General features: G+C 39.9%; 1 protein-coding gene across 1 annotated transcript in view; it reads right to left on the reverse strand.

The window, feature by feature from the left end:
• The window catches only part of PLXNC1 (plexin C1), a 73,762-nt gene that overhangs the window by 42,291 nt on the left and 10,513 nt on the right, over positions 1-20,958 (reverse strand). Inside the window, exons 2-9 of the mRNA XM_065632720.1 lie at positions 18,369-18,491; positions 16,834-16,968; positions 14,730-14,830; positions 9,213-9,327; positions 8,088-8,232; positions 4,077-4,146; positions 2,620-2,695; positions 2,447-2,500 (exon numbers count right to left, since the gene is read on the reverse strand). Coding sequence (XP_065488792.1) covers positions 2,447-2,500; positions 2,620-2,695; positions 4,077-4,146; positions 8,088-8,232; positions 9,213-9,327; positions 14,730-14,830; positions 16,834-16,968; positions 18,369-18,491 — 819 coding nt within the window. The remainder of the gene's footprint in view (positions 1-2,446; positions 2,501-2,619; positions 2,696-4,076; positions 4,147-8,087; positions 8,233-9,212; positions 9,328-14,729; positions 14,831-16,833; positions 16,969-18,368; positions 18,492-20,958) is intronic.

Below are 20,958 nucleotides of genomic sequence, written 5' to 3' on the forward strand. Positions count from 1 at the left end.
GAGTCATGGTGCCAGAGCAGTCACTCACAGCTCTGAGGCAAGCTCCAGAGTCTGCTTCCCGGCCTGACCGCCATGGTCCCTGACACCTTCCTCAGCAGCAAAAGGAACTGTGAATTTCCTCACTGAACGCGAGAGGGACCAAGTGGCCTCGCCAAGGTCTGTGGTGCTTATTTCCCCAGCGCCAGAGAGCTGCTGACCTTCCAGTCACTGCGTGGCGGGGGGAGAGATGACCGGCAGCAAGAGGGAAGGGAGACAGCAGAGAGGCAGTAGGATATTTATAAAAATCACTAGTTGTGAGGCATGCGATGAAAGCAGCGTAAACACGCAGAGACACACAGCAAGCTCGCGCCAGGTCCGCAGGTAATGTAAATCAGCACAGCCCTGTCAACTTCAATAGAGCTCCACATTTCTGAGCTGCAGCCCCCAGCCCCCTGGACGGCCCAAGGCTTCCCTGGGGCTGCGTCAACAGCGGCAGCCACATCCTCGGAGGTGTGGTTAGCGTGGCTGCAGGTCGCAGCCAGATATCTGGCAGTAGCCCAGCTTCAGCAGCCTCTGCCACCCCCGGGAAGCTCGTCCCCGCTCCAGCACAGCCTCTCCCGTAGCGCTAGCAGAGGGCCCCGAGGCCACGCGAAGAACTGGATGGGGGAGCTGGCCCAGATGAAAAACAACCTGCCGAAAGACAGGGGTTGTTTCCAGCCCCATCAGTTCCCCAGCCAAGTGCGCTGGCACAACCGCTAAAACTGCTGCTCTGGCGCAAGGAAGGGGGAAGGCGCATGGATGGAAACCAGCAGCTGGAGTCAGGAGGAGGGCTGGGGCTGCCACTGAAAAAAAAAAAAAGTGTATTAATCTAAATGCTCGGCTGGGGTTGTGGGAAAACACAAATCCTCTTTCTCAGCCCTCCAATAAGTTCTTAAAGCACGAGCAGTCAAAGGAGAGCAGGATTTCAAATGCAATTTCAAGCCCCCTGAATGGATCAATCACTTTTAAATAAACATCTGCCTTTGGACTGCCTCTAGTGCTTTCACTGCCTTGTCCATCACTGTCTCTCCACGATAAGGAGTGTGGAAGAAAGCCATCTCCCAGGCAATTCCAACTATTTACCAATGTCAAATTAATGCACTTGGAAGCAGAGCAAAGAATTTCCTCTGTTCTTTCACCAGCCGTCAATGCTTTATACGCAGACCAAATCCAGAATATTAATGCTCAGAAGCACAAGTATTACAAACCCACTCATCTCTGTGAAAAACAAAATGGATTTTGTGATTACGTTTGAGAAACCTCAGCTGAACAGCTGAATTTAAGAGGTAACTCCTGTTTTCACAGGTAAAAGTTTGGGTAGTTCTAACGAAACATTTAGAGAAAAGAACACAGTCGCTATTTATACCAGCTGTGCTATCACTCACAGAAAAGCAGAAACCAAAAACTGTAGGCAGCAAATCTCTAAGTACTTACTCATCAGTCAAATTTCTCTCCACTGCTCATTTCTTTCCTAACACCTGCATGTCATAAGCAACCACTGATGCCAAAATCACTCAGTTTTATGAAAAAATGAAATAACTTTGGCACCATAAAGAATGAAGGGATAACCTCATGGTTAAAGGGCAAACTGTATAGACTCTATGCTCACATACGGCCTATATGATTTCAATAGAGAACTCAACAGCCAGATTCAGAAGGCTCTTTGGCACCAGTGACACTCCTTCCTTTCCAGCAATCCAGTTGGAGCAGGCTGGATGGAGAGTGGCTCCATCTCTAGTTTTGTCTATAGCCTGGAAGGAAGGAAATTTTTTCTGGAAGTATGAACCAAGGATTTACTAACACTCAGGATTTTAGTTCCTGGATGCATCCTCTAGCCACTTGTCTGTTATGCAGAAACAGGGTGGCACATCATGCCCCTGCTTCTGCTCCCCTCACAGCCACGTTTCAGGAGAAGCTGTGATCTGGCTGCATAAAATGAGGAAGAGGTTTGAGACTCTAAAACCTAGCTTCATAAAGTTGTTTGCCACAGCAAAATTCAAACATGCCTTTAGGTCTAGATAAGAGATTAAGTCTGAGATGTTCTCCTTTTGTTGTTGTTGTTGGACAGCTTATATGTCCCAGTCCTCAGCATGCTGGCTCCTGCAGAATGCCTAAATACAACATACATGGGCTTTGGCATTTAAAGCAAAAAAACGTAAAATCTGCATCTAGAGGTAGGCATATGAGTACTACAGTGTTCACTGTCTCCATGCCTGGATCTGAAAGGCAAAATTTTGTTGGTATCTTTAAGCACTAACAAAACACTAAGAAAAAGTTGTATCAATCCAAGTTCTGCATTGACTTTCTGTGTAACCAACTGCTTCCCCATCCATATCTCTATTCTTCCTGCAAAGTCCTCTCATTTTACCTGAATTTCTCCCCCAACTCACAGAACCCAAATAATGCCGATCTTAAAACACTAACTAACCTCTGTTTTCTGCAGAGTGGTGATCCCTTTGGAAGCAGCTGCATTGCAACTATCCTGAAAAAAATCAGCATTTCTCCATGTCAGGACAAAGAAGAGATAGACTGCAGTTCAGATGTTAAAAACACAAGGAGAAGGCATCACGGTGGATTCCAGCCCTCCCCAACAAACTTCACCTGGCAGGTGGTGGCAGGAGAGACACGCGTCCATTTACATCTGGCACACTCACCCTTGTGTATACAGCGTGAGCAGCTGGTAACACAGAAAACAGAGTTTTTGTAAGACACAGGGTCTCAATCTAGATTCAGACATGAATGTGAAATTTCAAGTGACAGAAAAAAGCACAAACCCAAGAGAACAACCTGGCAATCAAGTAATTAAATGTGTAAAACACATAACCTGCCTTTACCCTCCAAGCCTATTGTTGTGTTGTGCTTATTCTGAGGACAAATTCTGTATGAAATACAATCTGTGCTGAGATGCTGAGAGTCATAAATTTCCAAAAAGCATGAAGCAGATGGAACACTTTGTGTTTCATTTTGCTGGGGTTTTCTCCAGCAGATAAGTGGCCAGATAGTGCTTTTTAACCAGAAAAGGGCAGAAAGCCATTACTGATTCTTTCACAGCTTGCCTGAACTTCTGTTCTGTGTGTGTAGTGCTAGCAAGTATTGCTAACTTGCCATTGCCTTCCGCTACCAAAAAATATGCCTGTTGGGGACTAGTTTGTCCCTATCTTGCTTTGCAATGCATCAATAGGCATGGAGGAAAGCCAAGAGCAGCACAGGCCCTCTCCACCCATGCTGAGAAATGCTCTGATTTAGAGAAAGACAGTTGCTCCTCCATGTTGCTCCAGGGACGGGGAGGTGATGTGCCACTTCCCAAAAACCAAGAGTTCAATTTCAACCCAGGTGCCTATGAATTAGCTTCTTTGTATAGGGGAGAAGCATTCTGAACAGGAATACTGTATTTACCTACAGCATATGTTAGCCAGATCTAAGTTTTAACAACTACATATCAAAAAGGGTTAGGCCAGGTACTAGGCACAAATGCTTTCTACTGATAACTCTCAACAAAGAGCGTGGCTCTGAAAAATAATGTGGACAGAACAATAGGAATTCATTACTCCTTATTAGCAGATTAGATGCTACTTTCTGGCTTCATTGTATTCATGTTACCCATGGACCACATTTAAATTGCATCCAGCTCAATTAAAAAAAAAGCTCCATAAAGTGACTTTTACAGAATCCCTTGACTCCTCTGATCTAGGTCTTATCCTGAGTACCAGGGGCCTACCTTTTCCACAAGGACAAAAAGGATTTTAATGCCATTGTGCCATCCTTTATTATCACTTCAGGCACTTGTCATAAATTCAGTCATTGTAATGACTCTCCTACAGCTGGCTGCCAGAGTCCCATTATATAAAAGGGTTATCAGAAGAAGGAGCTTTCTAAGGACAGTAAAAAAAAAAAAAAAAGAGGGGAAGGAGGAAATGGGCCAAGGAAAGGGATTTGACTATCATTAGTAAAATCTATTTCCTTAATAAATAAAATTTTAAAATGATGATACCTCAGCCCCCCTCCCCGCACACACACATAAACCCCTCATTAGATTTCAATAGGAACCAGGGTCTTACTTTTTCAACCGAACTGTTTGTGTGATATTCCAAGAGCTTGAGGACAGCGATGCTTCGAGAACTAGACAATCTGTAAAAACATGATTGTTAGATATATGCTGGATATTACAAGAAATAACTGAAAAAAACAACTGAGATGAAAGCTCATGCGCCTTCATCATCGTCATCATCACAGAATCGTTTGGGTTAGAAGGGACCTCCAAAGATCATCTAGTTCCAATCCCCTGCCATGGACAGGGACACCTTCCACCAGACCAGGTTGCTCAAAGCCCCATCCAGCCTGACCTTGAACACTTCCAGGGATGGGGCATCCACAACTTCTCTGGGCAACATGTTCGAGTGCCTCATCACCCTGATAATGGAGAATTTCTTCCATTTATCTAATTTAAATCTACCCACTTCCAGTTTGAAGCCATTACCCTTTGTCCTATCACTACATGCCCTTGTAAAAATTCCCTCTCCAGCTTTCTTGTAGGTCCCCTCTAGGTGGTCTCTACATCGTATGCAACTTTTCATACACACATTCACTCACACTTTTGACTGATAAAAATAACTAGATTTGGTCCTTCCATAGCACCATTCAGCTGATTTATTCCAAGACTTTATACACACTCATTAATTAAGCTGATGCTACCGCTGCATGACATACAAAAGCAATGTTACTGTCAGGATACAGATAAGGAAATGCTACCATGGAGCAGGGATATAAAATCATCTCCTGAAGAGCACACAGTGGTATACTGTGGCAAAGCCAGACCCTGAATTCAAGCTTCTAACAAAACAGACTGTTCTAGTACAAGAGGCCCCAACATACCATACTTCTCTCTCTTTCTGTCTGAGACTTGGTTTCAGACTCTTCTTTTGTAATCTATGCAGTAGCAATTTTCATCCTATTTACATCTTTTATGATTGCATGAGTCAATTTGCCATTATTTCAGCTAGCAATTACTATACCAACAATTCACTGGCAGCTGTGGAATGAAAGAGTATCTCCTCCCATGAGCAGAATACCACATCGAAAAGCAGAGTTAGATATATACCACTTAAGCCATGGTCCCTTTCATCTGTGTGCCTGCAGATGTGTACATCTGCAAAATGAATGACCGCCTGAGATCAAATGAAACCCATGTGTGCAGACTTCTCTGGCTTCTCTATGCTAAGAATTAGATGGCTTTTTAATCCAGGAAAGTTACACAGATATAACGTACACCTATCTTGCAAAGGTACAGAAAGCTTTCTCTGTCACAGGCTGTTTTGTTCAGATGAAAACCAGCTTTGGCTACATAGAATCACAGAATCATTTCAGTTGGAAGAGACCCTCAGGATCATGGAGTCCAGCCATAACCGAACCTAACTCTAGCACTAAACCATGTCCCTAAGAAACTCGTCTAAATGACTTCTGAACACCTCCAGGGATGATGACTCCACCACTTCCCTGGGCAGCCTGTTCCAATGCCTGACAACCCTTTTTTGTGAAGAATTTTTTCCTAATATCCAATCTCAACCTCCCCAGCGCAACATATCAGTGTGGCAGTTGGGTGCTCACTGCAAAGGTCACCTGCACTGCTTGCTAGAAACAGCCCTTGAGACTTGTCATATGCTCAAATACCTTACTAAATGGGTAGCAAAGTGTCTGATTTTTAAAGGTATTTTAATGCTTGAAGTTGTAGATGAGCACACACAGACATTCTGAAATCCCTCACCAAGCACCTGTTTGCATCTCCAGAAATCTATGTATCTGCAGAAATCTGACATGTTGGGCACAAAATCACCTAAAACACTTGCCTAAGTCATTATATGAGAAGGGTCTCAAGCCATGAGCTACTGAAAAATAGTACTTTACTAGGGGTAGTAAGTGAAAGTAAGGAACTTATCTACCTCTGGCAGAGCTTGTCTTATCTTTGAAGTTCGTATAAATACTTAAAAAACATCACTGTCAAATATGGTTTCCTGATTTTATCTGTGGTGAAATTAATGGAACCTATTATTTTCTGTATGGCTTGGGCTGACCTTTCAAAACGCACCAGACTGTACTGAGTAGCAGGTATTTTCAAGATGTTTTTTTCTAGAAATGAGACCTGAGGGAGTTTTTGCAAGTGCATCTTCTTGCAAGACTGAGGTCACTTTACACGAGGTACCATAAACAGTCAATATAACTTCCATGGTTGCATTATCCACTAATATATCTCAGCTCGTAGGAGCATGTGAGTGGCAGTAATACTGGCAGGCAGTAGCTAAGCTCACAGCCTTCTGGTTAACACTGTCAAAGGGCTCATTGGCACAAAGGACAGGCAAGGCGAGCTGGCTTCCGTAACACTATACTCTGAAAACGTGCTAATGGAGTAAGAGAAAGCCTTAGTCTGAGAAGACAAAGAATCAAAACAATGTACTCCATATTTACAAGAAAACATGGCTTTCAGGACTAGGTCAATAAGGGCCATTTTCTTCTTCTCTAATGCATTTTTCCCTCTTAAAAATCCACTAATAGTGTTTACTAAAGACTACTTAATAAACCAGAATACTCTTGGATATCACCATAGCTGTCACCTGCTACTGAAAAAGTCTTTTCTTCTTGATTCCCAAATCAGTATTGGACAGGAACTTGACACAATGCTTGTGTGATGCCAGAGGACCTTTTACCATACAAAGGCCACAGGATGAGCTCCCGAGATCCCAGTATTCCAAGGATCCTCCTTCAGGGGCAAAGGTCCCTGAGAGAGCTCTTTGCAGTACTGAGCTCTTCAGAACAACAGGTCATTCTAAGTTCTGGTTAACATTTCATTCCTCTTTCTACACAAAGGCATTATAAGAGAATCAGATTCATGCAGACTATTACACGTCTTTTGGGCTATATTATCTAGGAAAAGATAAAGGCATGAATTTATCTGAATTTTCTGTTTCCTCTTCAAGTCACTTAAGAGCACATAGTATCCTTGAGCTCGCTACCTTTGTCCCTCAGTTTAGATTGAAACTCTCTTTTGTATTCTAACATAAGCAACTTTTAAAAGGGTCAAGGTCAACTTGTATTATAATAAAAAAGCTTTGTGCTTCTACGCAGACCCTTGAAGCAATGCAACAGGGACATTTTCCTCCTATTAGTCAAATAAGACTCTACTGTGCAGGAGTATCACCTGATCTTTGAGACCGAAGCCTAGAGAACAGCTCAAAAGTCCAGACATTCAGTAATTTACCACCTCATTCTAGAACTTCTCGTTGCCCATAAGATGCACAAAACAGATCACATGCATCATGCATCCAATACAAATGGCTCCTGTCTCTAATTCTGAGAACTACTGCTGAACAAAGTAGTATAAGAACTATTGCAAAAGGATTCAACAAATAATTCAGAAAGATAAATGAAATCAAGTCAAAAAGATGTATCAGGCAAATTGCCCCAGAAGGACGTATTTTTCTGCTAATCCTCTACATGGGACAATCACTTTCTCACAAGTGTTGCAAGTTAGGTTGAAACAGCTAATTGAATGTTAAGATTATTTATTGTACAGAGATTCATAGTCAGATTCTCCTCTTATCTATGCTAGTGCAGTTTCTTGCAAAAACAAATTCTGTCTTCATATGAGAGAAGGGTTAAGATGAGTTAATTTGTCAAGGCAGAGCACTGGACGCACATTGCTTCCACAGCTCCAGCCAGCTTGATTGTCACTGTAGCTATCTTAAGGTTCCTTAGACAGTGATTAGTGGCACCATGTAAATATACACCTAATGCTAAAACACTGCACTGCTATAAGCTGAACTGAAGAAGCTGCTTCTAGCCATAGGTTAACATGCTTTATTACTTTTAGAAAGGATTCCATCTTAACAAATCTTTAATTATCAAGAATAGCGTGAGTATACTCAAATCACTTGACAAAACATGAACTTTTTTTTCAATGATATCTAATAAAAGCCTTACCTACTCTCACACTCATTAAGGCCTGTATTTATGCTCAGTCCTCCTCAGTAATAAAGGACAGTGCATACAAATTAAATACATGTAACAGAAAAACATACCATTATCAGTTATCACTGGAGTGGTCAGATTGCAGAAACAGGATGAGTTTTTCAGCACTACATTTTCATAAAATATTTCAACAGGTTTTACAATTTTGATCACACAGGAAGTAAGGATTTCGTTTATGCTTGCAGCCACGGCAACCTATAAAACAATAAAAACAATAATACAACAGATTTCTTATAACACTTGTTGACATCTTGTCTTTACCTAAAACTATGAACTACGAGATGTGCAAAATGAAAATTTTTGTGGCAGAAACAGATGATTAGCTAGGTAGCCTCCCAAAGTAGAGGGTGTCTCCCAACTTAAGAAGCAATACAGAAAGAGTCCTGAAAAATACAGCATTGCTTACTTCCAGAAATTACATGGATCTGTAAGGTATGTTAGGGGAGCAATCTAAAATAACTTGGAATTTTAAAACAAGAATTTTGCTGTTATAGTCCCTTAGAAACATTTGAGCAAGAATGTACAAATCCTCACAGAAAGTCAACCTTTGCACCCATTACCAAAGTGCACTTAATTATGAAACAGAATTTGTCTTGTAATGAATTATCCTTTGTTTCTGGCTGAGAGTGCTTTACAAATATGATTACATTAGTGCATTCAATCAGGAAACCAGAAACAATAGCATGCAGATTAAGTGGCCAGTCACAATACTTGATAATCAAATACTCACGGCTGTGTGAGCTGTGAACAGATACTGAGTAAATACTAATATTAAACACTTAAAGACGCATTTGTGTTAGCATTTGCGTCCCAGTGAATTTTTGCAACTTGTTACAAAGCTCAGAACTTACATAATGCACTTGATACATAATCACTGGAAATATTAAAATAGCTGATCAAAGGATATAATGGAAACGTTGCCTCTGCCAGCATAGTGAACTTTTGACTCAACATCATGAAGTGTAGCTTCAGGATACATTTTATAGGAGAGGAAGTGAACGTCTATCTGATCGACACATTCAACTTAATGGGATTTCCTATACATTTGCCAATTGCTGAGATAAGAAGGACTAATACATGGAATGTGGTGACAAAGAAGGGGAGCTGCAGTAAGCGACAAAATGACACATTTGAAGTCACAATAAACAAATATGCATAAAGCTGGGTGTACATACCTGATTTTTGGCAGGGAAACTTAGCAGGATTTTCAGATCTTTATCAGGTGCCTGTGAAATGTCATACCAACCCTTTGTGCTGTTCGACCCTGTACAATTTTCTTTTAAAGTGCACCTAAAAGTACACATAAAATTATACTAGTCTCCTTATCATGGCTTTGACTTCAGACACTGTACTTCAACTTAGTTAATGTTATTGATTTTTTACAGGAACACTATTGATTTTTTGCAAGAATATGGTTACAACTGCAAAAAGCTTCAGGAAAACAATCAGCAAATTCTTCTGCTTATCAAAATAAATTACAATGCATTGATATATGCTCTAGGGTCCTGATTAAGTCGATGGGACTCAAGCAAATATTAGATGCTTGGCCAGTAACAGTGGACTTAGTACCCTGGGAAGGAATTCATAACCCCCAACTTGACTGATCCACAGTACAGCTCTAGATCTGACCACCCCCACCGCCCAGTTCCCTCTACACTCAATGGGGAGACTTATGCTCTTTCAGGGTGCAATTCACCTAACCTGTTTTAGACATTCACACAAAAATGAACTGAATCACACTATAGAAGCTGCTCATTCTCTCCAAACAGTATAAGAGGAGAAAGGGGTGAAGCTCAGATGCAGAGCTATGCTATGGATGTGTATAGTTGATGAGATGCATCCTCCTTCCTAATCAACTCTGTCACCAACTGATGTGAATGGTAATCTTTCCCTTTTATGTCAGTGCACTTGGTTAAAAGTACTGGGTTTGAAAAGGTAGTTCAAAAAAAATTTCTCTGCCTTCAAGAACAAAATCCACCTCAGAAATAGGATGGCACAAAGCAAATAAAAAAAGTTATAGATGCCAAACTGTAGGAAACAGAAACTACACAACAGAATACTAAGGAAGAATGAAGAAACACTGGCATATGCAAGTACTACAAAGATTACATGTATTAAAAGCATGATAAGAAAGAGAGAATGCAGCAATCCAAATTAGATGGACAATCACCGAGTTTGAAATGTGAATCCTTAAAATACTGCCTGCTGTGAACAGTTAATAAAAAATCCATAGATTAGCTCCAACCAATTTCACATAGCTAGCAATTAAAGACAAGTACTAACTGCATATATCTTAATATTTTAGTATTAAGATTGAATATTTACAAATAAATGTAACATTTAATATTGTTTTAACATATTACTTTTTTCCAAATGTAGAAGCATGTATAGCTTCAATGATGTCGTCAGTGACATGTGTCTTAATGAACTAGACATGACGAAGAAATTTTTTACAATGAGGATGGTGAAACACTGGCACAGGTTGCCCAGAGAGGTGGTAGATGCCCCATTCCTGGAGACACTCCAGGCCAGGCTGGACGGGGCTCTGAGCAACCTGATCTAGTTGCAGATGCCCCTGCTCATTGCAGGGGGGTTGGACTAGGTGACCTTTGAAGGTCCCTTCCAACCCAAACTATTCTATAATTCTATGAACTATTATTTCGCTAAAAACTAGAAATGAATACATACTTGCAAAGTATGGGCCTTTTAAATGAGGAACTCACTGTACAAACATATTTCACAAACAATCTGTTTTCTCTCCAGAAGGAATAAAACAAGAATGACTTTCAAGAAAAATATCCACTGCTCTCCAAAGTGCCCAAAATAACCCCACAAACCATAGAAACCATAAAATCCTCTTCCCTGTAGACCAAGACGTTGGCAACTGGAATGCAGTTAAGCGCAAGGTCACTTCCTTTGTGGTCTGACTCAGGAAACTGAGTTCCTGCTGCACAAGAACCTGGTGGGGCTTTGCATCTGAATACAGGCAGATCGTAGCTATACTTTAAGAAATTGAGATTATGCCTCACATATTTCAAACTGTCTTAACTAGGTCACATTTCAGATTCATTTATATCTCTCTTCACCTTACTGAGAACATCAAGGTCCATTAGCACCACAGTTTTAGAACCACAGAGGGTGGGATGTGTTATCAATAGATGTGGATAAACCAGATGCTCAGATATGTACAGGTAGATAACTCTAACTGGCAATGACGTATAAGAGAGAGAGATCCTATGGTTTCTGACAGGCTGAGGATCATAATGCTGAAGACGCAAGGCAACATATACTTGGCACTAAATGAGTGTATGCATTTCAGTGACACCAAAATTAAAATATTAAAAAAGAAAACTGCTTATAAAGCTGAATATTTAAAACTGTGCTATGCCAAAGCTATTTGCCTTCTTAGGGTGCCTGAGGAACACAAGCAATGAACTTGTTTCCTTCATCTACACCAAAAAAATCTAAGAGTTTAATAGCAAAAAAAGTAATGTCACCCAGGAGCTAGTGTTGTGCTTGTCTTCATGCCAGGAAAAATGTGTCTTTTGTTGCTCTAAAAGCTGACCTTTAACACTCAAACAATGTGCTATGGAGAATGGTCATTTTGTAGGAAGCAGTCGCAAAGCGGGGAGTAGAGCATCAGCATAAATTCTCACAACTGCCCTGCACAGGCCAAGAGTAACAGGAATTCCACTCACATAAAGATGAGATTATTTTGTTATAGCCCTATTTTTAGACAATTGATAATGTTTGCAAGCATATTGGAATGAATAAAACAAATATTATTTGTGAACCACGTGGTTCTGAAAATTGACGTACAGACTCAGTCAACTACTAAGAAAGCAAAAATATCAATGCTGCAGAAGTAGCTGAAAGTTTCCGGGGTCTGGTTTTCTTGGAAAGCTGGACTGGATCCTATACAAGTATGAAGGTATAAGGTATGAAACCCTAGGCTCGGATTTCAGACATGCATAGATATGTGTACAGAGAAAAGCAGAGTCAAGGTATTTTTAATCTTTCACAGCAAGCTAGCTCTTTATACTGCTAAAGCGTCCTCTTCATAATTGGAATGAAGGTCCTCTTATTTCATTATAATAACACGATGCCTATGCATACTGGCTCATTCATATTTACTTAAGTCTCTGCTTCACTAATCTTGTATTAACCACAGATCACACTGCGTTTGCCTTCTCTGCCTTGCTAAAGCATACTGATTTCTTCATGGAAAGAGAACATGGTTTCAGAGAAAGTTTTGGCTTCCTCTTCCAAGGTACCAACCCCTGAATGAAGTCAACAGGTGTCACAAACACTGACCAAATTCAAAATAAGTCTGGTCATGTCAGACGAGTAAGACATAGTGTGTTATTTCCATATGGAAAATACATGTGAAACATCAGTGCCTTGAACTGGAATAACTTCAACGTACTTCGGGTAAATCTGATTAATCTACAGAAATTCTATAAACATTAAGAGAAATCACACAACACTGTGACTAATCATTTTGAATGACTGTGAGAAGGAGAATTTATATATTTGTCACTATGGAGAAAGAGCAGAAATAGGAACAGTAGAAACATTTTGTTTCACTTTGTTTTCACTTGCAATAAGATGTGCAGATTTTTTCATCAAATTACTGGGTTTGAGTTCACACTGTCTTTAAAATGAAGCACTGCTGGTAATTTTTATTTTTAAAATGGAGTGCATATTTAATATAAAATTTATTTCCAAGTTCTCAAAATTATTATGGAAGATATTGCTTTAGTGGACATGTATGGACTTTGATTAAAATACTGGTTAAAAACATGTCTTACTCTTTTTCTAAAGATTCACTCAGAGCTCTCTTTTCTCAAAACCACATATTTAATGATGCTAAGTGCTTACCAGTGAAAAATGATGTGGTTGTTGAACAGGATTCATATTAGAGTAATTCATTTTTTCTCCAAAAGTGTAAATTGTTTCTGTTTCAATCAAATGGAAACTTTTGGTGATTCCCTCCCACAAACAAGGGATTTACTGAGTAATGACTGTTATTCGCAAACTCTTTATAAGGTAACTAAAAGCCTGAAAAGCTTAGCACTGTAACACACACAGTTTCTAACAAGGTAGCAAAAGAGAGTTTGAAGAAAACACATTACAGAATAAACACCTACTCTCTTCTAACAACTACTTTTGCAAACACAAAGTAGCAGGTCTTCAGTAAAATCACGTTAACATTGAAACAAACCAAAATGGGCAGTTTCAACCTTCTAAAAGAAGGCTACTAGCAGAATTCCTCAAAAATCAATCTTATAACCACTTTTGTTTAATATTTTAATCACCAGTGAACTGGCACAAAAGAAGGTTTATACCATCAACATCTGCTGATGGTACAAAGTTGGGAACATGATCATGTACAGGAGGATGAGAACATCACACAGGAAAACTTGGATAACCATGAAATGGGATGACATTTCAAAGCATAAAGTACAAGAACATGTATCTAAAGCAACAGAAATCTCACAACCCGTATGTGCTATAGACTGGAAACTCATCAGCTGGAAAGAAAACAAAGGAAGAGAAGGACCTGGGGGCGTTATTTGATCATGGATGATTGTGGCCCATCAACATGATGCAGTCATGAAAAAGACGTTTGTGATCCCAGAACACAGTGAAGTGCTTCCTGGATAGACTGATTAAACACCACTGAGCAAGACACAGCTGAAATCTCTCTGGAATACTGCGACAGTCCTGGCCATCCTTATTTTAACAGGATGCATAAACTTCACAGAAGTGCTATCGGAGTGGAGTGAAGAGAGTCTTATGTGAGAGGATCTCAGTGATGTTGGCTGTTTTAGCACAGCAAAATGAAAGTGAAAAAATCGAGACTGCTTTCACAAAAACATGGGGGAGATAAGTGCGAGGGAGGGGGAAAATCTATTTAAGCCAAGGCAATGTGAGCACCAGAACAAATGAGTATAACCTGTCCGTGAACACACACGTGAAGAAAATGAGCAGATAGATCTTAACTAGCAGAACAACAAGACGCTCAGACAGCCACACAACCAGGGCAGGGAGGACAAAAAGCCTATTTAAATTTAGGATAGTCCTTGATTTGTTTATGAGCACGTTTACATGATGTAGTTGCTCACAATTGCCAAGACTAGTCTTGATGACCCAGGTATTTCTCCCGTCCAGGCCAAAGATGTACAGTAGCTTTCAAACCTTCCTCAAACAAAGCAGCAAAACTAATGAATCAAACGCGAGAATGAAGTGTTTAGAAAGAAATCATGCTCTGACCTAAACCAAAGGCAGTGGTTCCAAAGCAAGGAGCTAGGAATACTCAAGACAACTGAGTGCACTTTCCTGTTCTTACATGCAAGATGCTCCTAGCTATTAAGATGCTTCAAGTACAACTATACAATTTTATCTCTCAATCTATTTGGAAAGCAAAAACATCTGTTCTAAAAACAAATTAATTTACCCTTTTTAACCCAACATAGATTTTATGGGTAGATACCAAAAATCTGAGGGTTAATGTATTCTTTAAAAGGTGCAGAGCTCCCTTTCACATGACAATAAAGTGTCTCACATTTATGGCTGATTCCATAAAAATACAGTAGATATAATCTTGATACTGAATAGCCCCAAGACAGACAAAATGTACACTAATAAAGCATTGCTTTTATATGAAAGTCTAAAATACAAAAAAATACCTTTGATTCGAAGAACACCACCCACAGTAAGGATCCTTTGCAGATAAGCATTCTTGCTGAGAAACATATCTACCACAATTTGCAACTGGTATTCTTCTTACCTAAAACCAAAGAATGCAATAACACACTGAATTAAAACAGCCTCCATAAACAGGGAAATTGAGGGTTACCATTAAAAACCTGACTGCAACCAAGCACGATCCCTTCAGGAAAGTTTCCTTATAGACTCCCCTCTGCCAGAAGACCTTTGGATAGAAAAATGCAGCCTATTTTACACACGCTGAATTTTGTCATCAGATGATGAAACTCCTCTGACAATGACAAGGCCAGCATGGACAGAGTAATGCAGGAAAAACTAATCATCATAGTGAATTATAGATAACAATAGAAAGGAGATATATTTTACAAATAATGTTCTGCTTAGCAGAACATCATTTTCCTCTCATCACAACTGAGATTTTTAAATGATTGATGAAGGTGCATCCAAAAATGCATGCACAAACCAAAATGCATCTGTGTTTGCATCACCATGTCAGGTAACTGCATGTGCACACTAGAACAAACACATGCAACTACTTAGCATGCATGAAAATGCTATTTCAATACGTAAATGTAGATAATTGTGGCTATACTGTATGTAGCTATACTTGTACATTCAGCTTGAATATCCTAGCCAGCCATTTTCAGAAAAGGAAAGGAAAAAGAAAAAGAGAAAGCTGATTACAAATACTGAATACAAATAATGTTATTAATAACAATGTTAATTAATAATATTAGTAAGAAAAATATTCCTAATTCAAACCATTTTTTACAAACCTGCAAGAATTAAAAGTTGTTATATTTTGTGAACAGAAACAAAGATATGTGGCTTTCTGCAGAACTATATTTACTGTTTACTGTTTTTTTCAGCCATATCTTGTAAAATTCAATTTATCTGAAGGTGTGTGAGAGACTCAGTTCAGAAACCAGCCAACATCCTAGACTACTAGCAAGTTAAAAAATACAGTGTAGAAGCCTTGTTTAAGCTCCAAGTGATGATCAGAGAAAGGCATTTATTCCCAAAAGCTGTTTTTCCTCTATTACAACCTGCTTTTTACCAAAGCTAAAGAAAATTCAAGCCTTTACTTTGAATATCTACATATGCTTTTGACTGAAATATTGATCCCTCCTGCATTTGTGATAGATGGTTTGTATCAGTCAGGAGTTCTCCTACCAACTTACCCACTCCTTCAGCCAGCAGGCTAAAACATTATGTTCACTGCTTGAAAAGCAATTTTATTCTAAGTGAAGGTAGTCAAGTGCTGGGTGAAATTCTGTCCAGCTAAGATGGACAGCTAGTCCTTACGTTTTCCCTGTCATCTTCCCTGCTGCTGAGCTGAATTTGCGGGGCTGCTGCTCAGTACCCTGCTGCAGGATGTGCTCCAACAACTGCACCAGCTCCTGCGTGAGATGCAGCTCTGATGCGTTTGCTCACATGCAGGAGCTCCCAGTGACTGCTGAATGGCTTGGCTTCACTATGTGTGCACATTAACCCCTTCTGATCATGCTTTTGGTTTGGTTTGGGTTTTTTTTTAAAGTCTATGCCTAACTGAAGACAATGAGAATTTTACCATTGATTTCAGCAGAACTAAGATTTCAAACCCATCTCTCAAATGATGAGATTTCTCCATATGAGAAACTTCATAATTGATTAGCAAACCCTGAACTATCAATACCTGGATTGCTAATTCAGAGAAACTCCATGTCCAAAGAGTTTACAAGCTTTGTTTGCTACCTCCAAGCTTGATTCTGCATGATGCCTCCAGGAAAAAGAGAAACAAAGACTCTCTCAACAGAATGACATCATGGGTTTAAGCATGACAGCATGGGTTTAAGAGTGTAGTAACAATGGGCATCAACATGACAGTGGAGGCTCTTCTAAGCTCTGCAGAAGTGCAGCCCAAACTTAGACAACATAACCAGATACTAGACATAAAGCTGGTAACTGCAGTTTGGATATTTAAGGTCTAACTCTGACCCGAACTGATGCATAACTTATAAAGCACCAGAAATCCTTAAAGCAGTAGTTTAATGAATTTATTATTTTATGTAATATTGTGCTTACCTTATTGGCAGAGGACAGATAGATGTAGTTATTATCTACTGGATCAAGTCGAAGTTTGGGGAAAATGGAGGTTTCTTCCTTAATTTCGTATAAAACCTCTGGGCAATTAGATTCCATATCCTCATTAAGAATAGCCTAAAACACATGAAATTAAATTATTCACAAGTTCTTTTATTAATCAGTCAGTATTTTAGACAAAAGCCTAATTTCAGCTACATCAGAGCTTCTGAGATGGTTTACTGTGCCCTGATTCAATTCACCCACTGCAGTGGCTCTCACACTGCGGAAAGATGGAGTAAAAGGCCACCAGAAGAGAATTTCAACAAAATCAATGCCAGACACATTTTGTACCGAATCTGGCACTGGTTTAGTGTATGAAATGTCCCTCCCACCAACTGTGTTCCTGATTGACGCAGAAAGTGAATGTGGAAGAGATGCCTATATCCCAAAGTCATAATGTGTTAAGTATTCCTATGAATGGAAAAGAAAGTATTAGCCTTCAGAAAACAAATTAACATCCAGACATGCATAACGTAAAAAGGAACATACACAAGTTACCGATCAATGTCTTCAGGCCATGCAGCTTCTGTGAGTATACATCGGAGGTGGTAATTTTTTTTCTAACCTTGCCCAACTCTACAGTTTTCCACCACCCTTCTCACAGAATTCAAGACAATCCGAAGCAACAGAACCTTTATTTTGCAAGTTAATAAGCACGCCAACATTGATATAAGGTTTTCCATAAATTATGATTAAAGAAGGGAGGTATGTTCATGATCTCCACTGTGCTAAGGAGACATGGGAAGACTTCAATTTCATATTTCATTATCAAAAGCAGGGTGAAATCAAACGGGCAAATGCTCTTCAAGCTCTCTAATACATTGCTCTCCAACTGCCTCCTTAATAAAAACAAAAAATGAGAGTCATCCTTTGCAGCGTAGACAGGAAATGCACATTCTTGCAAAGCCCAGAAAAAAATTAAAGCATAAAAGACATTTGACTGTATGGTTGAAAAGTTTGATAATGAGATAAGATGACTTCCACTTCTAGGTGATTCATTTAAGCTAGCACAGGTCACCTGTTCAGAGGCTAAGGCAAAATGAATCTTGACTTTTCTCTCTAATGGACGGCTATTCACATCACACAGATAGGCTAACAAACAAGGAAATATGTTCCCTTTCCATGTTCCCAAAACCTAATAATATTTAATATTTCTACTGGAAAAATCAAAGCGAGGAAGAAAATAAAAGGCAGAGTAACTGAGAGCTCCATAGTCCATAAACTGACACTGTGGGCATTAGCAGTTCAATGAAATGTTTCCATGAATTTTAAGTAGGATATATAATTGCTTTTCAAAGTTATCTTGCTCTCCAAGTAACAATATGGCAGTTACTTCACAAACAAACAAAAAACAAACAGAGATTCAGGGTATTCTATCTGTTTATAATACAGTGTGTAAACAAGGAATCATTTACCCACTTAAACACAGCAGCAGCAGCAGATGGAGAAGGGAAGAACTGCCACACTCAGCTTACCTTCAGTAATTGTCCATCGTCTGTTCCCAAAAAGAGAACTATCTGATTCAAAACAACTGTGCCATAAACAGCCACTAATCCAGAGTGAATCAAGGTAGGTAATTTCCTGATTGATCGTGCCTCCTGAAAATCAGATACAAGAGAAAGCTATTACAAAATCATTCAGCTATATAGCAAAATGTTGAGAAAGAGAAGAATTTCACAGAGATCTCAGCTTTAGACAACACTTTGGGTAACATTTTAATTCTGACATAATTTCAGAGCAACATATCATTGGAAATCGCACATGAAACATGTGACTACTGCTTTTTTATACATGGCAACTGGTCACGTCTGTGACAGAGATTTCATCTACTGCAGCTAAATCACTGACCTCAGTAGGACATGGACTTGGCCTAACAGCAGCATGTTACTTTGCAGAAAAATGTCTCATTTTTGGAACATAATGCCTTGGGCTTATTGTGAATTGCCAGGTCTTCCCAATGAAGCCATGATTTGCCATCACCTGGCTGCACCTACCATGAAAGCTACAGATACATTCAGCCCCCACTTTTAGAGGCATGCAAATATTCTGGAGAAAGGAGGCCCTTCAGACACACAGACGTTTTTTTTGTGTGTGTATATGCCAGAAAATGCGGAGCTTCATCCTCCCCTTTCTGGTTTCCTGTTTTACAATAAAGGAAGTTGAGACTTGCTTACAAGACAAATAAAAAAACGAGATAAAGCAGCATAAAGTTCACGTCAGGGAGAACATAAATGTACCTGTGTGAACTTTATAATCAAGATGTTACCTACAATTCTCCATGCAAGCTGGAGGAAGTTAAGTGACAAACACGTGTCAGCAGCTCACAAAAGAAAACATCATGCAGGAAATCCCTGTATCTTGTGGAAGTAAAAACAAAACCAAATAACTCCGATTGTAGATGATCAAGTGCTGAAAGGAAGCCCTGATGCAAGAGAATAAGGTCATTCATAAGGTGAGAGATGGCTGCTGCCCCACACTCCCCACAAGCCCAGATCTCTCCCTGGCAAGCAGCACCTCCGTTTTGCAGTCCTATAATTGCTCTAAGTCAAACCTCCATGGCAGATGCTGCCAAAGATGTGATCCCACCTGCTCCCCAAATAGGTCCAACCCCAGCCAAGCTCTACCTCCCCTTCCCTTCTATTAGTATAATGCTTTCGAGTGAGCTTGGTTAGGGAAATCATGTGCCTTGAAAATGGTCTGTAAATCCATCTACCTACCTAAATTTTCATTTGAGTCATTCTCCTCATCACATGAATATGTGGCTGCACAGAAGCCAGTGCTGGCACAAAGAAGCAGCGGGCACGGGGAGGTGGGGGAAGAGCTCAGGTAGGACCACGTCCTTGGGAACAAGCCCCGTAGCTCAGCTTACGAAGCTCTGCATCTCAGCCTCAAGGATGAGCCTAACCCACAGGAACCCTCTGAGTGCAAGGAACTATTTTGCTTTAATGCACAAGTCAAACTGTGAGAATGGACCATTAAAACTGACATTTTGCAGAAAAGTGAAGGCATTTCTCAAAGTTATTAAGCGAAACCATAACACAGTAACAGTTGAATTCAACTCTTGCATGCTAGGATGCTAGCTTAACACCAAAAAGTCTTTCCATATAGAAATATTTTTTTTCAGAACTGCAATCCTAAGTCAATTAAAATCTTTTTCAGTCATCTGAATTATTTTAATTAGCTTGCAAGAACAGCCACTTGGAGTAAAAGAAGACTTGATTAAATTTCTTATTTAAAGATTTTTTTTTTCTTGCAGCAGGAAGAAGACATAGGAACTGTCACGTACTGGCACAGAACTTCAGTAAAACCCACTTAGGCATGAGCCTCCAGTACCATGGAGCTCTATTTTAGATATAGGGGGTGAAGAAGTGATTGCAAACACTTCAAGGTGGAAAAAGTCAACTGATCTTTTTATTAGATCAGAAGCTAACAAAACTCCAGCACTGATGCACACAATGAGCCTTCACTCAGGCTAAGGAGTGAGGAGGTGAAGCTTTCATTTCCACCAGAATTAAGACTTTGTTTGTTTTGGTTTTTTGCAGTACACTGTATAGTACTGCAAGGAAAACAAACCACTCTAGGTTCCTTGCAGACTCTGTACAACAAGATCACAGAAGAGGGGAGGACTCGTCCAGTCTCTGAAAAGCTTTGCTGCCAGATTTTATTTTGACCTACATACTAGTAAAGTAACTAGTGTCATATCAGCGCATCCTCCTCATGTGACTGAAGAACCAGTACTGACACATGCGGAAGCCTCCTCCCCTCCCTCTGCTTGCTAGAGGGAGGGTCGATGTGACATTGAGCTAATACAGATACGAAGAGGGGAAATTTAGATGGTGGGCAGTCGCAACAAAAATTGCCTTCTCTCTTTTGCAATCTATTTCTCCAGCTTGCCCGTTCCCTCCAGGGTGCAGCTGCTGCTTTCACCCTTCTGTCAGCCCTTTTCCATGTGCATTTATTTTTTTAACAAGCCCTTTTACCTCTTCCACAGTGACTAATGGGGTTATAGCACTGTAGGGCCTTCCTAAGCTTTTTCTTTCACAGCTAAATCCACCCTTGAAATGC

This window comes from Caloenas nicobarica, chromosome 1 (assembly GCF_036013445.1).
Source record: "Caloenas nicobarica isolate bCalNic1 chromosome 1, bCalNic1.hap1, whole genome shotgun sequence".
NCBI classification, from domain to species: Eukaryota; Metazoa; Chordata; class Aves; order Columbiformes; family Columbidae; genus Caloenas; species Caloenas nicobarica.